The 19,530-nt window shown below is 40.8% G+C and overlaps 1 protein-coding gene across 1 annotated transcript; it reads right to left on the bottom strand.

Moving 5' to 3' along the window:
* Nucleotides 1-2,117: 2,117 nt before the first annotated feature.
* Nucleotides 2,118-18,303, bottom strand: eif2s2 (eukaryotic translation initiation factor 2, subunit 2 beta). Its single transcript, XM_061889015.1, has 9 exons — nucleotides 18,140-18,303; nucleotides 16,495-16,675; nucleotides 14,407-14,507; nucleotides 14,226-14,343; nucleotides 13,169-13,269; nucleotides 12,015-12,163; nucleotides 11,505-11,561; nucleotides 6,714-6,799; nucleotides 2,118-2,467 (listed from the first exon to the last, which is right to left on the bottom strand). The coding sequence occupies exons 1-9, from the start codon at nucleotides 18,284-18,286 to the stop codon at nucleotides 2,292-2,294; spliced, it is 1,116 nt and encodes a 371-aa protein (XP_061744999.1). The 5' UTR covers nucleotides 18,287-18,303; the 3' UTR covers nucleotides 2,118-2,291.
* Nucleotides 18,304-19,530: the final 1,227 nt, after the last annotated feature.

The following is a 19,530-nucleotide window of genomic DNA, read 5'->3' on the forward strand; positions in this document are numbered from 1 at the left end:
ACTTTCCGGAAGTTGCAGAAGGGGCCAATGAGCGAGCAGCAGAGGTTGGCTGACTTCCGGTGTCAATAAACGTTCAATTCTTGACCAATTCTTACTTTTTACCTCCTTCAAACACTTTCCGTCTACATCAACTAAATGATTTGCCTGAGAAGCTGGACAGGACGAAAAAATTAAAAATAAACACTTTCGATACTAACCCAAACCTCGCAGCAAAAGTGTGTTACAAATATATATATTTATTTGTCCCACGATATGGAAAATATCTTGTTGCAGTGCAGGTTTATACTTAGTTACAAAAGTAAAACATGATGGAAAAAAGTGAAAATGTGTAATAAATACACATAACGCACTAACGATGTATAGAGATCGATGCATTTACCGATTATTGTAGTCAGAGGCCGATATTAGGTATTAGGTTGAAGGTGATATTAATATCCAGTAAAAAGTTGTGAAACATACAGTTGTGGTGGTGTATATATATATAATCGTGTATGTATATATATATATATATATATATATATATATATATATATATAGGCGCCGAAAGGGAATAAGCGGTAGAAAATGAATGGAAAATGGATGGATATATATATACTGTGTGTGCATATTTATTGATTGATTGAAACTGTTGTTAGATTGCACAGTACAATACATATTACGTACAATTGACCACTAAATGGTAAAACCCCAATAATTGTATTAACTTGTTTAAATCGGGGTGGGTGTTAATCAATTCATGGTACATACAAATACACACATATATATATATATATATATATATATATATATATATATGTATATATATATATGTATATATATATATATATACATACATACATATATGTATGTGTGGGAAAAATCACAAGACTACTTCATCTCTACAGAAGTGTTTCATGAGGGGTTCCCTCAATCATCAGGAGATTTTAATGGAAGCATTCACATACAATGGTTTATATAGGGCACAGAGTGGGTGGGTACAAGCAGGCGTAGGGTGTGGTGATTGGCTCATGTGTTACCTAGGTGGTATTTCCGTCTGTGGCGGCATGTTGAAACGATTTCACTGCGCTTGTTGAGGGATGATAGATCTGGATGATATATAATAAACAGTTTCTCTTTTAAGCATAGGTTGCATCTTTTATTACCACTGTTGTAAGGTGTGCTGGATGCAAGAATTTGCCATGTTATTGAATATTCAACATTGTTGTCTTTGAGGTTCCAAATGTGTTTGCTGAGTTCTGTAGAATTCTGCAAAGTCTGGTTTCTAAAGGAGGCGTTGTGATTATTCCATCTTGTTTTGAACGCTCCTTCGGTTAATCCTACGTACGTACAATAATGTTGAATATTCAATAACATGGCAAATTCTTGCATCCAGCACACCAGTCCTTACAACAGTGGTAATAAAAGATGCAACCTATGCTTAAAAGAGAAACTGTTTATTATATACCATCCAGATCTATCATCCCTCAACAAGCGCAGTGAAATCTTTTCAACATGCCGCCACAGACGGAAACACCTCCCTAGGTAACACATGAGCCAATCACCACACCCTACGCCTGCCTGTACCCACCCACTCTGTGCTCTATATAAACCATTGTATGTGAATGCTTCCATTAAAATCTCCTGATGATTGAGGGAACCCCTCATGAAACACTTCTGTAGAGATGAAGTAGTCTTTTGATTTTTCCCACACCTACATATTGCGCTCTACCACGGTATCGAGCACTATTCTCTGGATAATCCAATCAAGACATATACATACATATATGTATATAGACCCTGCGATGAGATGGCCACTTGTCCAGGGTGTACCTCGCCTCCCGCCCAGATTGTAGCTTAGATAGGCACCAGCAACCCCAAAGGGAACAAGCGGAAGAAAATGAATGGATGGATGGATGTATGTATATATATATATATATATATACATACAAACACATATATATGCGTACATATATAGATATGTATATATATATATATATATATATATACACACACACATGCATATACCCACTCCAAATGCAGCTGAGATAGGCTCCAGCGACCCCCATGTTGACGCTGCTATTTCAGATTTATGCTAATATACAACATTCCCAGCAGTTAGTGTGAGGAGAAAGAGAAGATTTGATAAATCTGATTTTAATAGCAGAATCAAATATTGGAGCAAAAAACAAACAAGCAGCATGAAATAATGTAGCTGGTGGCCATCTTGCCTGGGGCGACAAGAAGGACGACCAGTTGAATCCACCTGCACTTGAACGCATCAAGTCCTTTTGGAAAAATGGAGAGGAGAAACTTCAGTTGGCTTTGGCACGCAGCTGCGCCCTCTTGCCCGTCACTGCCTGGAAGCCCGTCTTGATGCTGGCCACGGAGCAGCGCGAGTGGCACGTCTCGCACTGCAGGAAGTAGAGGCGGGTGTCCTTCTGCAGGATGGTCTCTGGCGAGCGGCAGGTGTGACACGTCACATATTCCTCTGCGGGGAGACACGCCGTTAGCCAGCACTCTCACTCACACTCACACCTGCGCTCCTGACATTGGGGAATAAACATCTTCCAAAATACTTACACCTACGCTCCTGTCATTGGGGAATAAACATCTTCCAAAATACTCACACCTACGCTCCTGTCATTGGGGAATAAACATCTTCCAAAATACACACCTACTAAAACTCATGTTGTCCATGCATCCTTTTCTACATTTGACCCTGGAACAGATAAGTTTTATTCATCTTGTGTTTATGACAAAAGTGTTTGCAAAGAAAGAATCGGACCTAGTTTGTGTTCTTTCACCTGTGAAGTGTGCAGGAAACATGTCTAAAACACTCCTAAGAAGCTCACCTGTGAAGTGTGCAGGGAGCTCACCTAAAACACTCCTAAGAAGCTCACCTGTGAAGTGTGCAGGGAGCTCACCTAAAACACTCCTAAGAAGCTCACCTGTGAAGTGTGCAGGGAGCTCACCTAAAACACTCCTAAGAAGCTCACCTAAGAAGTGTGCAGGGAGCTCACTTTAGCTCGGTTGGTAGAGAGGCCGTGCCAGCAACTTGAGGGTTGCAGGTTCGATTCCCGCTTCTGCCAACCTAGTCACTGCCGTTGTGTCCTTGGGCAAGAGACTTTACCCACCTGCTTCCAGTGCCAACCACATTGGTTTGAATGTAACTTAGATATTCGGTTTCACTATGTAAAGCGCTTAGAGTCACTTGAGAAAAAGCGCTATATAAATATAATTCACTTCACTTTACTTTAAGAAGGGCGCAGAGAGTTTGCCTAAGAAGCTCTTTAAGAACGGTGCAAGGAGCTCGCCTAAGACACACGCCTAAGAAGCACGCCTCAGAACCTCGCCTAAGAAGCACGCCTCAGAACCTCGCCTAAGAAGGGCACAAGGAGCTCGCCTAAGAATCTCACATAAGAAGAACGCATGGCGCTCGCCTCAGAACCTCGCCTAAGAAGGGCACAAGGAGCTCGCCTAAGAATCTCACATAAGAAGAACGCATGGCGCTCGCCTCAGAACCTCGCCTAAGAAGGGCACAAGGAGCTCGCCTAAGAATCTCACATAAGAAGAACGCATGGCGCTCGCCTCAGAACCTCGCCTAAGAAGGGCACAAGGAGCTCGCCTAAGAATCTCACATAAGAACGCATGGCGCTCGCCTCAGAACCTCGCCTAAGAAGGGCACAAGGAGCTCGCCTAAGAATCTCACATAAGAACGCATGGCGCTCGCCTCAGAACCTCGCCTAAGAAGGGCACAAGGAGCTCGCCTAAGAATCTCACATAAGAAGAACGCATGGCGCTCGCCTCAGAACCTCGCCTAAGAAGGGCACAAGGAGCTCGCCTAAGAATCTCACATAAGAAGAACGCATGGCGCTCGCCTCAGAACCTCGCCTAAGAAGGGCACAAGGAGCTCGCCTAAGAATCTCACATAAGAACGCATGGCGCTCGCCTCAGAACCTCGCCTAAGAAGGGCACAAGGAGCTCGCCTAAGAAGCACGCCTCAGAACCTCGCCTAAGAAGGGCACAAGGAGCTCGCCTAAGAATCTCACATAAGAAGAACGCATGGCGCTCGCCTCAGAACCTCGCCTAAGAAGGGCACAAGGAGCTCGCCTAAGAATCTCACATAAGAACGCATGGCGCTCGCCTCAGAACCTCGCCTAAGAAGGGCACAAGGAGCTCGCCTAAGAATCTCACATAAGAAGAACGCATGGCGCTCGCCTCAGAACCTCGCCTAAGAAGGGCACAAGGAGCTCGCCTAAGAATCTCACATAAGAAGAACGCATGGCGCTCGCCTCAGAACCTCGCCTAAGAAGGGCACAAGGAGCTCACCTAAGAATCTCACATAAGAACGCATGGCGCTCGCCTCAGAACCTCGCCTAAGGGCACAAGGAGCTCGCCTAAGAATCTCACATAAGAACGCATGGCGCTCGCCTCAGAACCTCGCCTAAGAAGGGCACAAGGAGCTCGCCTAAGAATCTCACATAAGAACGCATGGCGCTCGCCTCAGAACCTCGCCTAAGGGCACAAGGAGCTCGCCTAAGAATCTCACATAAGAAGAACACATGGTGCTCGCCTCAGAACCTCGCCTAAGAAGGGCACAAGGAGCTCGCCTAAGAATCTCACATAAGAACGCATGGCGCTCGCCTCAGAACCTCGCCTAAGAAGGGCACAAGGAGCTCGCCTAAGAATCTCACATAAGAAGAACGCATGGCGCTCGCCTCAGAACCTCGCCTAAGAAGGGCACAAGGAGCTCGCCTAAGAATCTCACATAAGAAGAACGCATGGCGCTCGCCTCAGAACCTCGCCTAAGAAGGGCACAAGGAGCTCGCCTAAGAATCTCACATAAGAACGCATGGCGCTCGCCTCAGAACCTCGCCTAAGAAGGGCACAAGGAGCTCGCCTAAGAATCTCACATAAGAAGAACGCATGGCGCTCGCCTCAGAACCTCGCCTAAGAAGGGCACAAGGAGCTCGCCTAAGAATCTCACATAAGAAGAACGCATGGCGCTCGCCTCAGAACCTCGCCTAAGAAGGGCACAAGGAGCTCGCCTAAGAATCTCACATAAGAACGCATGGCGCTCGCCTCAGAACCTCGCCTAAGAAGGGCACAAGGAGCTCGCCTAAGAATCTCACATAAGAACGCATGGCGCTCGCCTCAGAACCTCGCCTAAGAAGGGCACAAGGAGCTCGCCTAAGAATCTCACATAAGAAGAACGCATGGCGCTCGCCTCAGAACCTTGCCTAAGAAGGGCACAAGGAGCTCGCCTTAGAATCTCACATAAGAACGCATGGCGCTCGCCTCAGAACCTCGCCTAAGGGCACAAGGAGCTCGCCTAAGAATCTCACATAAGAACGCATGGCGCTCGCCTCAGAACCTCGCCTAAGAATCTCACATAAGAACGCATGGCGCTCGCCTCAGAACCTCGCCTAAGAAGGGCACAAGGAGCTCGCCTAAGATTCTCACATAAGAACGCATGGCGCTCGCCTCAGAACCTCGCCTAAGAAGGGCACAAGGAGCTCGCCTAAGAATCTCACATAAGAAGAACACATGGCGCTCGCCTCAGAACCTCGCCTAAGAAGGGCACAATGAGCTCGCCTAAGAATCTCACATAAGAAGAACGCATGGCGCTCGCCTCAGAACCTCGCCTAAGACGGGCACAATGAGCTCGCCTAAGAATCTCACATAAGAATAACGCATGGCGCTCGCCTCAGAACCTCGCCTAAGAAGGGCACAAGGAGCTCGCCTAAGAATCTCACATAAGAACGCATGGCGCTCGCCTCAGAACCTCGCCTAAGAAGGGCACAAGGAGCTCGCCTAAGAATCTCACATAAGAACGCATGGCGGTTGCCTCAGAACCTCGCCTAAGAAGGGCACAAGGAGCTCGCCTAAGAATCTCACATAAGAAGAACGCATGGCGCTCGCCTCAGAACCTCGCCTAAGAAGGGCACAAGGAGCTCGCCTAAGAATCTCACATAAGAAGAACGCATGGCGCTCGCCTCAGAACCTCGCCTAAGAAGGGCACAAGGAGCTCGCCTAAGAATCTCACATAAGAAGAACGCATGGCGCTCGCCTCAGAACCTCGCCTAAGAAGGGCACAAGGAGCTCGCCTAAGAATCTCACATAAGAACGCATGGCGCTCGCCTCAGAACCTCGCCTAAGAAGGGCACAAGGAGCTCGCCTAAGAATCTCACATAAGAACGCATGGCGCTCGCCTCAGAACCTCGCCTAAGAAGGGCACAAGGAGCTCGCCTAAGAATCTCACATAAGAACGCATGGCGCTCGCCTCAGAACCTCGCCAAAAAAGGGCACAAGGAGCTCGCCTCAGAACCTCGCCTAAGAACCTCGCCTAAGAAGGGCACAAGGAGCTTGCCTCAGAAGAGCGCAGGGAGTTGAACTAATTTTTTTATTTTATTCTTCTATTTTTTTCTCCCATTCCTCCCACTTGAGGGCGCATAGAGCAGGCATAAGAAGAGTGCCTAAAAAGATGGCGAAAGAAGGGTGCAGAGAGGTGGCCTAAAAGGTGGTGAAAGAAGGGTGCAGGGTCTCAATGGGAAGGAGTGCAGATGTAGTCTAGGGTGGAAGTAAGGCGTTCCTTCTCTTCAACATGACAACATTTCCCTCACATTACATTCCTTCTTGTGACCTTGTGTGTTTAACAGACTGTGATACAACCGATCTGATCAGTAGAACCAAGAAGTGTATAGTCCACCCAGTAATGTTGTCTTTGTACTTACTGATATATCTCCTCAATACGTTTTCTATCTGTTTCTGCTGGAACCTTCCTTTGATCACAAGCTGGTTGTTTCCATCGATGGAACCACTGAGGACACAAACAGTGTGTTAAATTTCTTCCTGAAAAACATGTCAGGAGCAGTTTGGAATATTAGGACCCTCATTGCTAAAATTATGAACTTATCACATTCCTCTCGCACTGTTCCCCTGAGATTAAAAAAAGTGGTTATTCATCCTACTCTCCCTCCCTTTATCGCGAAAATCCTAAAAAAAATTGGTGCACAACTTACATACACGTATATACATATATATATGTAGGTGTGGGAAAAATCACAAGAATACTTCATCTCTACAGAAGTGTTTCATGAGGGGTTCCCTCATGAAACAGTTCTGTAGAGATGAAGTAGTCTTTTGATTTTTCCCACACCTACATATTGCGCTCTACCACGGTATCGAGCACTATTCTCTGGATAATCCAATCAAGACATATATATATATATATATATATATATATATATACATACATATATATATATATACATACACACACATATATATATATATATATATATACATACATATATATATATACATACATATATATATATACATACACACACATATATATATATATATATATATACATACATATATATATATACATACATATATATATATACATACACACACACACATACATATATATATAAATATATCTTGATTGGATTATCCAGAGAATAGTGCTCGATACCGTGGTAGAGCGCAATATGTAGGTGTGGGAAAAAAATCACAAGACTACTTCATCTCTACAGAACTGTTTCATGAGGGGTTCCCTCAATCATCAGGAGATTTTAATGGAAGCATTCACATACAATGGTTTATATAGGGCACAGAGTGGGTGGGTACAGGCAAGCGTAGGGTGTGGTGATTGGCTCATGTGTTACCTAGGAGGTGTTTCCTTCTGTGGCGGCATGTTGAAATAATTTCACTGCGCTTGTTGAGGGATGATAGATCGGGATGATATATAATAAACAGTTTCTCTTTTAAGCATAGGTTGCATCTTTTATTACCACTGTTGTAAGGTGTGTAGGATGCAAGAATTTGCCATGTTATTGAATATTCAACATTGTTGTCTTTGAGGTTCCAAATGTGTTTGCTGAGTTCTGTAGAATTCTGCAAAGTCTGGTTTCTAAAGGAGGCGTTGTGATTATTCCATCTTGTTTTGAACGCTCCTTCGGTTAATCCTACGTACGTGTCGGATGTGTTAATGTCCTTGCGTATTACCTTTGCTTGGTAAACGACTGATGTCTGTAAGCACCTTCCGTTGAGAGGGCAATCAGGTTTCTTGCGACAGTTACATTCATTATTGGTTTCAGAGTCGTTTAGTCTGGGGGTAGGCAGTCCTTTTGCAATTGCTTTGTTGTGGTTTGAAATGATTTGTTGCATGTTATTCATACAGCTGTAGCTCAATTTAATGTTGTTCTTGTTGAATATTTTTCTTAGGGTGTTGCCTTTGGGGAAGTGTTTGTCGATCAGAGTGAGGAACTTGCGGCCGATGTTGGTTGAGACGTCTTTGCTGAATGGCGGATTGTACCAGATGATGTTGTTTCGTTTTCTGCTCTTTTTTGGTTGGTTTCCTGGAGTGGGTTCATAGGTGAGGGTGAAGTTGTATCCGCTTTCATCAAGTGCTTTCTGGTACGGGGGGTTGCTTGGTCGAATTCAGCTTTGCTGGATGACAGCATCGATAGCCTTTTATTAATTCCGGTAGGTATTCTCTTCGTGGTGGTGGGTGGGTGGTTGCTGTCATGGTGCACGTATTGGAGTGTTGTGTTGGGTTTCGTGAATGGTTGGTAGCTGTTATTTCTCAGGTTGAAAGTGACGTCGAGGAAGTTGACGGTTTGCTTGTTGGCTTCGATCGTGATCCGTAGGCCGTTTTCTTTGAAGATTTGGCATATGCGCTTCTTGGTGTTCTCGCTGCTCCTTGGCGAGGCGCGGCACACTGCCAGTCCGTCATCACGGTAAATACCAAGGTTCAGGTTGTAATAAAAGATGCAACCTATGCTTAAAAGAGAAACTGTTTATTATATATCATCCCGATCTATCATCCCTCAACAAGCGCAGTGAAATTATTTCAACATGCCGCCACAGAAGGAAACACCTCCTAGGTAACACATGAGCCAATCACCACACCCTACGCCTGCCTGTACCCACCCACTCTGTGCTCTATATAAACCATTGTATGTGATTGCTTCCATTAAAATCTCCTGATGATTGAGGGAACCCCTCATGAAACAGATCTGTAGAGATGAAGTAGTCTTGTGATTTTTTCCCACACCTACATATATATATAAATATATAAACATATATATATATATATACATACTGTATACATATACTCATACATATATATACACATACAAATATACAGACACACATACATACAGTATATATATACATAAATATTTATACATATACATATATACACACACATACATATACACATATATAAATGGTAAATGGGTTGTACTTGTATAGCGCTTTTCTACCTTCAAGGTACTCAAAGCGCTTTGACACTACTTCCACATTTACCCATTCACACACACATTCACACACTGATGGAGGGAGCTGCCATTCAAGGCGCCAACCAGCACCCATCAGGAGCAAGGGTGAAGTGTCTTGCTCAGGACACAACGGACGTGACGAGGTTGGTACTAGGTGGGAATTGAACCTGGGACGCTCGGGTTGCGCACAGCCACTCTCCCCACTGCGCCACGCCGTCCCATATATATATACACATACAGTATATATATACACACACAAACATATATATACACATAAATATATATACACATATATATGTATGTATGTATGTATGTATATATATATATACACACATATAAATATATATGTATATATAGAAAATGGATGGATGGATGGATATACAAACCCCGTTTGCATATAAGTTGGGAAATTGTGTTAGATGTAAATATAAACAGAATACAATGATTTGCAAATCCTTTTCAACCCATATTCAATTGAATGCACTACAAAGACAAGATATTTGATGTTCAAACTCAAACTTTATTTTTTTTGCAAATAATAATTAACTTAGCATACACACACACACATACATGTGTATATATATATATATATATATATATATATATATATATATATATATATATATATATATACACACACACACACCAAAAACACACCTACTCAATGGCCTAGTGCAGGGGTCACCAACACGGTGCCCGCGGGACCAGATGAGACCGCTGGCCTGTTCTAAAAATAGCTCAAATAGCAGCACTTACCAGTGAGCTGCCTCTATTTTTTAAATGGTATTTATTTACTAGCAGGCCGGTCTCACTTTGCTTGACATCTTTAAATCTAAGAGAGACAGAACTCAAATATAATTTGAAAATCCAGGCGAATATTTTATGGTCTTGGTCTTCACTTGTTTAAATACATTTATTAATTTTTTTACTTTGCTTCTTATAACTTTCAGAAAGACAATTGTAGAGAAAAAATACTACCTTAAAAAATATTTTAGGATTTTTAAAAACACATACCTTTTTACCTTTTAAATTCATTCCTCTTCTTTCTTGACAACTTAAATCAATGTTCAAATAAATTTTTTTTTTTTAGTGTAAAGAATAATAAATTAATTTTAATTTAATTCTTCATTTTAGCTTCTGTTTTTTCGACAAAAAAATATTCCTGAAATTTTTCTTCTAACTTATTATGATTAAAATAAAATAAAAATATTCTGGCAAATCCAGAAAATCCGTAGAATCAAATTTAAATCTTATTTCAAAGTCTTTTGAATTTCTTTTAAAATTTTTGTACTGGAAAATCTCGAAGAAATAATGATTTGTCTTTGTTAGAAATATAGCTTGGTCCAATTTTTTATATATTGTAACAAAGTGCAGATTGGATTTTAACCAATTTAAAACATGTCATCAAAAATATATATTTATTGTGAGAAATCATTAAGATGATCAGTGTTCCCACAAAGATAAATATCAATAATTATTAATAATAACAGAGTTAAAGGTAAATTGAGCAAAATGGCTATTTCTGGCAATTTATTTAAGTGTGGTAGCCCTTCGCATTAATCAGTACCCAAGAAGTAGCTCTTGTTTTCAAAAAGGTTAGTGACCCCTGGCCTAGTGGTTAGTGTCCGCCCTGAGATCGGTAGGTTGGGAGTTCAAACCCCGGCCGAGTCATACCAAAGACTATAAAAAATGGGACCCATTGCTTGGCACTCAGCATTTAAGGTTGGAATTGGGGGTTAAATCACCATAAATGATTCCCGGGCACAGCACGGCACCGCTGCTGCCCACTGCTCCCCTCACCTCCCAGGGGGTGAACAAGGGTGATGGGTCAAATGCAGAGAATAATTTCACCACACCTAGTGTGTGTGTGACAATCATTGCTACTTTAACTTAACACACATATATATGTATGTATGTATATGTATATATATATATATATATATACACACACACATACATACATACATATATACACATATACATGTATACATATATATACACACCCACACACCTACATACACATTCTTATACTGTATACATAGTTATTTTACATGCAGTCGGCTTTCAGCTCCCAGCCTATTTGTTCTAGCCAAATGCGGCCCCCCAGTCTAAAGTGTGGACACCCCTGGGCTGTATCAATACATTTGATGGACTGATGTTCCTTGTGGAACCACTGGAAAGACACAAACGTCAATGTTCCTTTGCAAATGGAAGTCACGCAGGAAGACTCACCTGGTTCCCAGCTCAGCCAATAAGAAGGCCAGGAGATGTTTGGGCTGGCGATGCAAGCTGAAAGTATGGCCACACAAACATCAGATGAATATCTTACAAACATCAGCACAATATCGATGACAAACATCAACACAATATAGCTGACAAACATCAGCACCATATAAATAAATAAATGATAAATGGGTTGTACTTGTATAGCGCTTTTCTACCTTCAAGGTACTGAAAGCGCTTTGACACTACTTCCACATTTACCCATTCACACACACATTCACACACTGATGGAGGGAGCTGCCATGCAAGGCGCCAACCAGCACCCATCAGGAGCAAGGGTGAAGTGTCTTGCTCAGGACACAACGGACGTGACGAGGTTGGTACTAGGTGGGATTTGAACCCGGGACCCTCGGGTTGCGCATGGCCACTCTTCCACTGCGCCACGCTGTCCCATATAGGTGACAATCTTACAAACATCTTTACAATATAGGTGACAGGTGAAGACTGAAGTCCTCTTACAGTTTGCAGATGTCTGTGAAGTTGACGAAGGAGGTTTTCTTGGTTCCTACTCGCACCACCTGAGGAGGCTTCATGACAAACTTCCTCTTCTCTCCAGCCACCATGTCAGGGTTCTTCTCCCTCATGATGTTGAACACTCGGTTCAGGAGCTGAGGTGGGGCAGAAAGGAGGACTAAGTCTTGGTCACCTTGTCATACGTGTAGACTTAAAGGAAGACTAAGTCTTGGTCACCTTGTCATACGTGTAGTCTTAAAGGAGGACTAAGTCTTGGTCACCTTGTCATACGTGTAGACTTAAAGGAGGACTAAGTGTTGTCACCTCATCATACGTGTAGTCTTAAAGGAGGACTAAGTGTTGTCACCTCATCATACGTGTAGACTTAAAAGAGGACTAGGTGTTGTCACTTCATCATACGTGTAGTCTTAAAGGAGGACTAAGTTGTCACCTCATCATACGTGTAGTCTTAAAGGAGGACTAAGTGTTGTCACCTCATCATACGTGTAGACTTAAAAGAGGACTAAGTGTTGTCACCTCATCATACGTGTAGTCTTAAAGGAGGACTAAGTTGTCACCTCATCATACGTGTAGTCTTAAAGGAGGACTAAGTTGTCACCTCATCATACGTGTAGTCTTAAAGGAGGACTAAGGGTTGTCACCTCATCATACGTGTAGTCTTAAAGGAGGACTAAGTTGTCACCTCATCATACGTGTAGACTTAAAAGAGGACTAAGTGTTGTCACCTCATCATATGTGTAGACTTAAAAGAGGACTAAGTGTCACATCATCATATGTGTAGACTTAAAAGAGGACTAAGTGTCACCTCATCATATGTGTAGACTTAAAAGAGGACTAAGTGTGTCACATCATCATATGTGTAGACTTAAAAGAGGACTAAGTGTGTCACCTCATCATACGTGTAGTCTTAAAGGAGGACTAAGTTGTCACCTCATCATACGTGTAGACTTAAAAGAGGACTAAGTGTGTCACCTCATCATACGTGTAGTCTTAAAGGAGGACTAAGGGTTGTCACCTCATCATACGTGTAGACTTAAAAGAGGACTAAGTGTGTCACCTCATCATATGTGTAGACTTAAAAGAGGACTAAGTATCACCTCATCATATGTGTAGACTTAAAAGAGGACTAAGTGTGTCACCTCATCATATGTGTAGTCCCGTTCAGAGCCGGCCCAGGCTGGTCCTGTGCTGGAGCTGAAGGAAATGCCGTCGTTGTTTTTGCTCTCGTCGTCCTCCAGCACTGCAAACAAATCTATCATTAACAAACACACAGTGATCAACACATGCTTCTTTACTTGGTGACCTCTGTCAGGGCTGGTCCATCATGTCAGGTGGACCAGCTGTGAGCATGTTGACTCTATCAAAGATGGCGGAAATTTCCGTAACGACAATCAGACTAGCCCCGCCGGACGCAAACAAGTACATGTCAGCAACAAGCTGCTAAGCTAACAGGAAGTACTACAAGGTGAAAATACATCTTGTGGTGTACCCCAGGGGCCAATACTAAGACCACAAGGGTTCAATCTATATATCAACATTTATAAAGGCACAAATGACTTAGTTTTAAGGGTGTTTAGGAGAGAACACGCAGAAACTAATACTAATAACAGAAGGAATTAAAGAATTAAAAAGATGGTTTGACAAATACAGACTTTGAATCTCAGTAACACTAAAATAATGTGATATTTGGTAAGAGTAGAAGAGAAAGTCAAACAAATAAACATAGTTGACATTGAAAGAGTGAATAAATCACATGTTTGCTGTAATAAGAGGTGATAGAATGAACTGGAAATCATAAAGTAGCATGAAATATTTCTATAATGAATAAAGCAAAATATGATGTGGACCAAAAATCACTTCATTACAATATCTGAGTTATTGTGTTGAAATAATTACAAGAGTACACTTATTTATGAAAAACATCAGTTAGAAAACACAAAACGTTGGATATAGAGAATATAAAAACACTATTTATTGACTACAATATTTCCAAATGTAATGATTTGGTGCATTTTCAATCATCTAAAATTGTATCTTATTTTCCATGGCTCCTAAAAAATATCAATTATCAACATGAATTGATATCAAACACTACAGTTCCCAGCTGTATCGACCAGTCCTATCCTCGTGTCATCAAGTACAGCTTTTAGTATTGTTCATGTTTACAATTCTAATTGCTAGCAGCCCACTAATTACCGTCGTCTTTCTCCAAAGGTTCCCCTTCGTCAAAATCCACCTTCTTGGCCTTTTTCTTCTTCTTGTCCAGGATGTCGTCCTCCAGCACATCGCCCTGCTCTCCCTCGATCTTCAGCTCCTGGCAGGAGGAAGGTTGGACATGCTTGCTGAAGGCGCCAAGAGAGAAGAAGCAAGTACGCACCTTCATCCCCTCCTCCACGTCATTGTCGAATACTTTCTTGGGTTTCTTCTTCTTCTTCTTCTGATTGAAGAAGTTGAGGTCGTTCAAGTCGTCAGACGTCTCTGCAGGAAGAGGCAAGACATCTCATAACACTAAAAAGCTTTTATCTGGATGGAAAATAAAAGTCATCATTTTGCACATGGAGCGGCACTGCAATACAACATTTCCTGCTCAGTGGGAAGAAACTTCAAAATAAAAGCAGTAGCAAAGAAAAGCAAGTATTTTTAGATTGTTATCCACCGGAAGAAATTATTTATTCATGCTAAAAAAATTTTAAAAATCAATTGAACATTTTAGGTGCATTTAAAACTGGGGACCACAAACGATTAGACTCAGGGCTACATTGGGTTCAAAGAATTTGGCTTTTAAACCAAATTCCATGGCTGGGCTATTTGTCTATTATATTTGTGTACGTACGTATGTATATACATACATACATACATACAGCAATGAACTGTATTTAGTGACAGTGGTTTTCTGAAGTGTTCCTGAGCCCATGTGGTGATATCCTTTAGAGATTGATGTCGGTTTTTGATACAGTGCCGTCTGAGGGATGGAAGGTCACGGTCATTCAATGTTGGTTTCCGGCCATGCCGCTTATGTGGAGTGATTTCTCCAGATTTTCTGAACCTTTTGATGATATTATGGAGCGTAGATGTTGAAATCCCTAAATTTCTTGCAATTGCACTTTGAGAAACGTTGTTCTTAAACTGTTTGACTATTTGCTCACACAGTTGTGGACAAAGGGGTGTACCTCGCCCCATCCTTTTTTTGGGAAGCTGTTTTTATAGCCAATCATGGCACCCACCTGTTCCCAATTAGCCTGCACACCTGTGGGATGTTCCAAATAAGTGTTTGATGAGCATTCCTCAACTTTATCAGTATTTATTGCCACATTTCCCAACTTCTTTGTGACGTGTTGCTGGCATCAAATTGTTAAGTTAATAATGATTTGCAAAAAAAAATGTTTTGTCAGTTTAAACATCAAATATGTTGTCTTTGTAGCATATTCAACTGAATATGGCTTGAAAAGGATTTGCAAATCATTGTATTCTGTTTATATTTACATAATTTCCCAACTCATATGGAAACGGGGGTATATATATATATATATATATATATATATATATATATATATATATATACACAGTATATATATATATATAAACACTACACACAGGAAAACAGGAAAAAAGCTCCAAACAAGTCAGGATGTGATGTGACAGGTGGTGACAGTACACCTACTTTGAGACAAGAGCTATAGTCATGCATGCTTGTTATGCTTGAAAGTTATACCCAACAATGGCCACAACCACTTTTTACTCTCAATGTGGGCTGCTGAGTTTTAATTTTTAATGTTTTCTTGTTTTCTTCTGGTGGTGTGCCTCGGTATTTTTGCAATGAAAAAAATGTGCCTTGGCTCAGAAAAGGTTGAAAAACAGTGATTTAGGACAATTGTTGTATTAACTATATTTTCCAAAATTCCTGTTTTTTCCCAAATTTCCAAGAAATTCCCATTCACATGAATGGACCTATTAATAATTCTACAAAGCTCTAAACTCTCCATATTTTTGCGCCATTTTTAAACCCAATTTCGACCTTTCAACCATCCACCCACGCAAAACATGTTTTCCCTTTACCAAAGTTCCCGATTTTCCTGCCATTGATTAGGCATTACACATGGACTGCACATCCCACATTTCTCATCCGATTGGAAGCGTTTTACCATCCACACACTCCGCTCACCCTGGACATTCAAGCCTGCATGTTTCCCGGTTTGAAAAATTCCCCGATTACCAGGAACTCCTCCCATTTCAAAATGAATGGTCAAAATACAAACCTCTGCATATCCCACATTAGAAGCGTTCCAACATCCACACAGTCCACTCATGTGAAGTTCACCCAAGTGCTAGTGTTTTTAATGAAGTTGCCAGCCCTAACAAATATGGAAGTATACCACACTTCCAGTAGATACGAACATCTGCATCCATCACATTTAAAGAGAAATAAATAATAATCTGGAAGCTAAAAATAAGAATTGAGTCTAACCTTTCTTTCTGCTGTCGTCTTCATCCAGGTCAAAGTCCTTGTCGTCTCCAGCCTCCGGTTCCACCTCCTTCACCTCCACCTCCTTCACCTCCTCTCCTCCCACGTCTCCGCCTTCCTCGTCCAGCATGAAAGGCTTCTTCTTCTTCTTCTTCTTCTTGGTCATGTTGGGGTCGAAGATCATCTGAACAGGAAGCCGTGCACATGGCATGGTTGTTAGACGAGGTCATGTGATGAGGTGAAGAAGAAGAAAAGATGAGCGGGGTGGGTGTGAGCCCCCCGCAAACATGCGGTTCAAAAGTGCAAAAACATTTCCATATATATATATATAAAATAGACTGAATAATATATGTATATATATATAAACAACACCATATATAATATATATACACACACATATACATAAACGCATATGTACATATATATATATATATATATATATATATATATATATATATATATATATGTACATATATATATATATATATATATATATATATATATAATAGACTGAATAATATATATATAAACAACACCATATATAATATATATACACACACATATACATAAACGCATATGTACATATATATATATATATATATGTACATATATATATCTATATATATATGTACACATATACGTCGTTGTGACTTGTGCAGCCCTTTGAGACACTTGTGATTTAGGGCTGTATAAATAAACATTGATTGATTGATATATATACATATAGTAGAAGATACTAAACAAGTCCAGGTGTGGTCGCTGTGGAAACATTTTCAAAAGCTGAATGAAAATAATTGACAGATTTCATGAAAACACAAGATAAAGAATCCAACATTCGATTAGTTACTATGTATAAAAACAACATTCGATGACTTAGTATATTCAATGAAAATATCATTTGACTAGTTATCAAGTTTAATGATTTGATTAGTTCGTATGTTTTAAAAAGCCAACATTAATTAACAACAACAACGGGACTAACTAGCTAGTGTTGGCTAACCTTACTTTGTGCTAGCTCGCCTAGCTTGTGCTAACCGAGCTTGTGCTAACCTGGCTTGTGCTAGCCTATCTTGTGCTAGCCTATCTTGTGCTAACCGAGCTTGTGCTAGCCTAGCTTGTGCTAGCCTATCTTGTGCTAGCCTAGCTTGTGCTAACCTATCTTGTGCTAACCTAGCTTGTGCTAGCCTAGCTTGTGCTAACCGAGCTTGTGCTAGCCTAGCTTGTGCTAATTTAGCTTGTGCTAGCCTAGCTTGTGCTAACCGAGCTTGTGCTAGCCTATCTTGTGCTAACCTAGCTTGTGCTAACCGAGCTTGTGCTAACCGAACTTGTGCTAGCTAAGCTAGCTTGAGTTAGATGAGCCATGGGCGGTGACGTCACGATGATGGATATTGAGCATTTAGCCAAAGTTGTAGTCGTTTACAAGTGAATAATGCCTGATGTTCAACCAGGATGTTAATAAAAACACATACTTCCAGCATGTGGTGTATTTGCCAGTGAGTAAAGACATATATGTCATCCATGATGTGAATAAGAGCATGTGGCGGCTAGCTAGCACGAGGAGGCCCGAAGTCCTCCTGCTGCGCTCACACAAACACAAACACAAACACAGCGAGCGGGTAGAGACAAGATGGAGGAGAAGTGAGCTCACCTCGTCTCCGGACATGTTTGCGGCGGGCAAGGTTGTGTGTGAGAGAGAGAGAGTGGCAGACAGAGAGAGAGAAAGAGAGATAGTTTGTTCTTCCACACTCCGCTCGGCGACCACGTCTTGCGTCAGCGATGCAGTGGCAGTGCGCATGCGTGCGCGGGAGGGCGTGACGTCATGTGGCAGCGACATCGCGAGACTCCAGCAACAAAATACAATCAATTCAAAACATAATAATCATTCATATATGTCTTATATATATTCATATTGAGTTCTATTTTACTTCAAAACATAATAATCATTCATATATTTCTTATATATATTCATATTGAGTTCTATTTTACTCACTGTATTGAGGTTACAACCCCCTGGCATTGTTGCGTACTGTTTTTCTACTTATTTTGATTATTATTTCTCAACTGTAAACTAATTGCTGCAATTTATAAATAAATGTTTATAAAGTTACAACAAAAAAAGATACAAAAGTAAATTTAAAACATGCTAATTATGATTAGAATAACAATTAACTATTTGCTCTTGATTCTGAGTTTTTGTTCTTTGAATTTAATAAAGCATTTTTCTGTATTGTTAAATTAGTATCTACTCAAAGACTGGAGAAATGCAGCAATAAACTGAATCAATTGACTGGCTCATTACAAACAAACAAAATATTATTCATATAATGCGACTTTGCTTATGTTACATTTTAAAACTGCAATATGTTGTGGCAAGAAGTTAAAATACAATAAGTAGATATAATAGATAAATAAATGCATAAATGAAACGAAATATGATATTAAAACAAGTGCATGATGTAAATTCAGTGTTTTGCTTGGATTCCATGTGACAATTATAGATTGACTTCATGAAATTAGCGTCATCTTGTAGAAATGTCCATCCATTACCTACCGCTTGTCCCTTTCGGGGTCGCTGGAGCCACCACGTCGCATGTCAACTTTTTGAAATATGAAACAATTCCTGCCATATGCCAAAGGTAATCTCGCCAGGTGATGATTTATTGCCATGTCATGACTTTCTTCCACTCACTTTGTTCATGGAAAAAGAACAAATGAATGTATTCCAAACCTATTCTATTACAAATGTAATATTTGAAATGTCAGTATATTTCTACAAACTCATACATTTTCACAAAATGTATTTTTAGAAAGTTTTTTTTTCTTTTCATAGTCTAACTGTATTCCATATTACAAGTAAAGCACATCTTTTGACTCAGACATGACAAATTGTCATGCTGTAATTGTGTGCTCATCCTGCATGACAACATTACTCCTCTGTGATGAACACTTGAGGTATTCATGAGAAATGAGCATATTTATTGGGACATTACAAGTGCTTTCAGGAAAAAATAAAAAATAAAAGAGGGCAACACAAACACA

The sequence above is a fragment of the Nerophis ophidion genome, linkage group LG27, assembly GCF_033978795.1.
Source record: "Nerophis ophidion isolate RoL-2023_Sa linkage group LG27, RoL_Noph_v1.0, whole genome shotgun sequence".
NCBI classification, from domain to species: domain Eukaryota; kingdom Metazoa; phylum Chordata; class Actinopteri; order Syngnathiformes; family Syngnathidae; genus Nerophis; species Nerophis ophidion.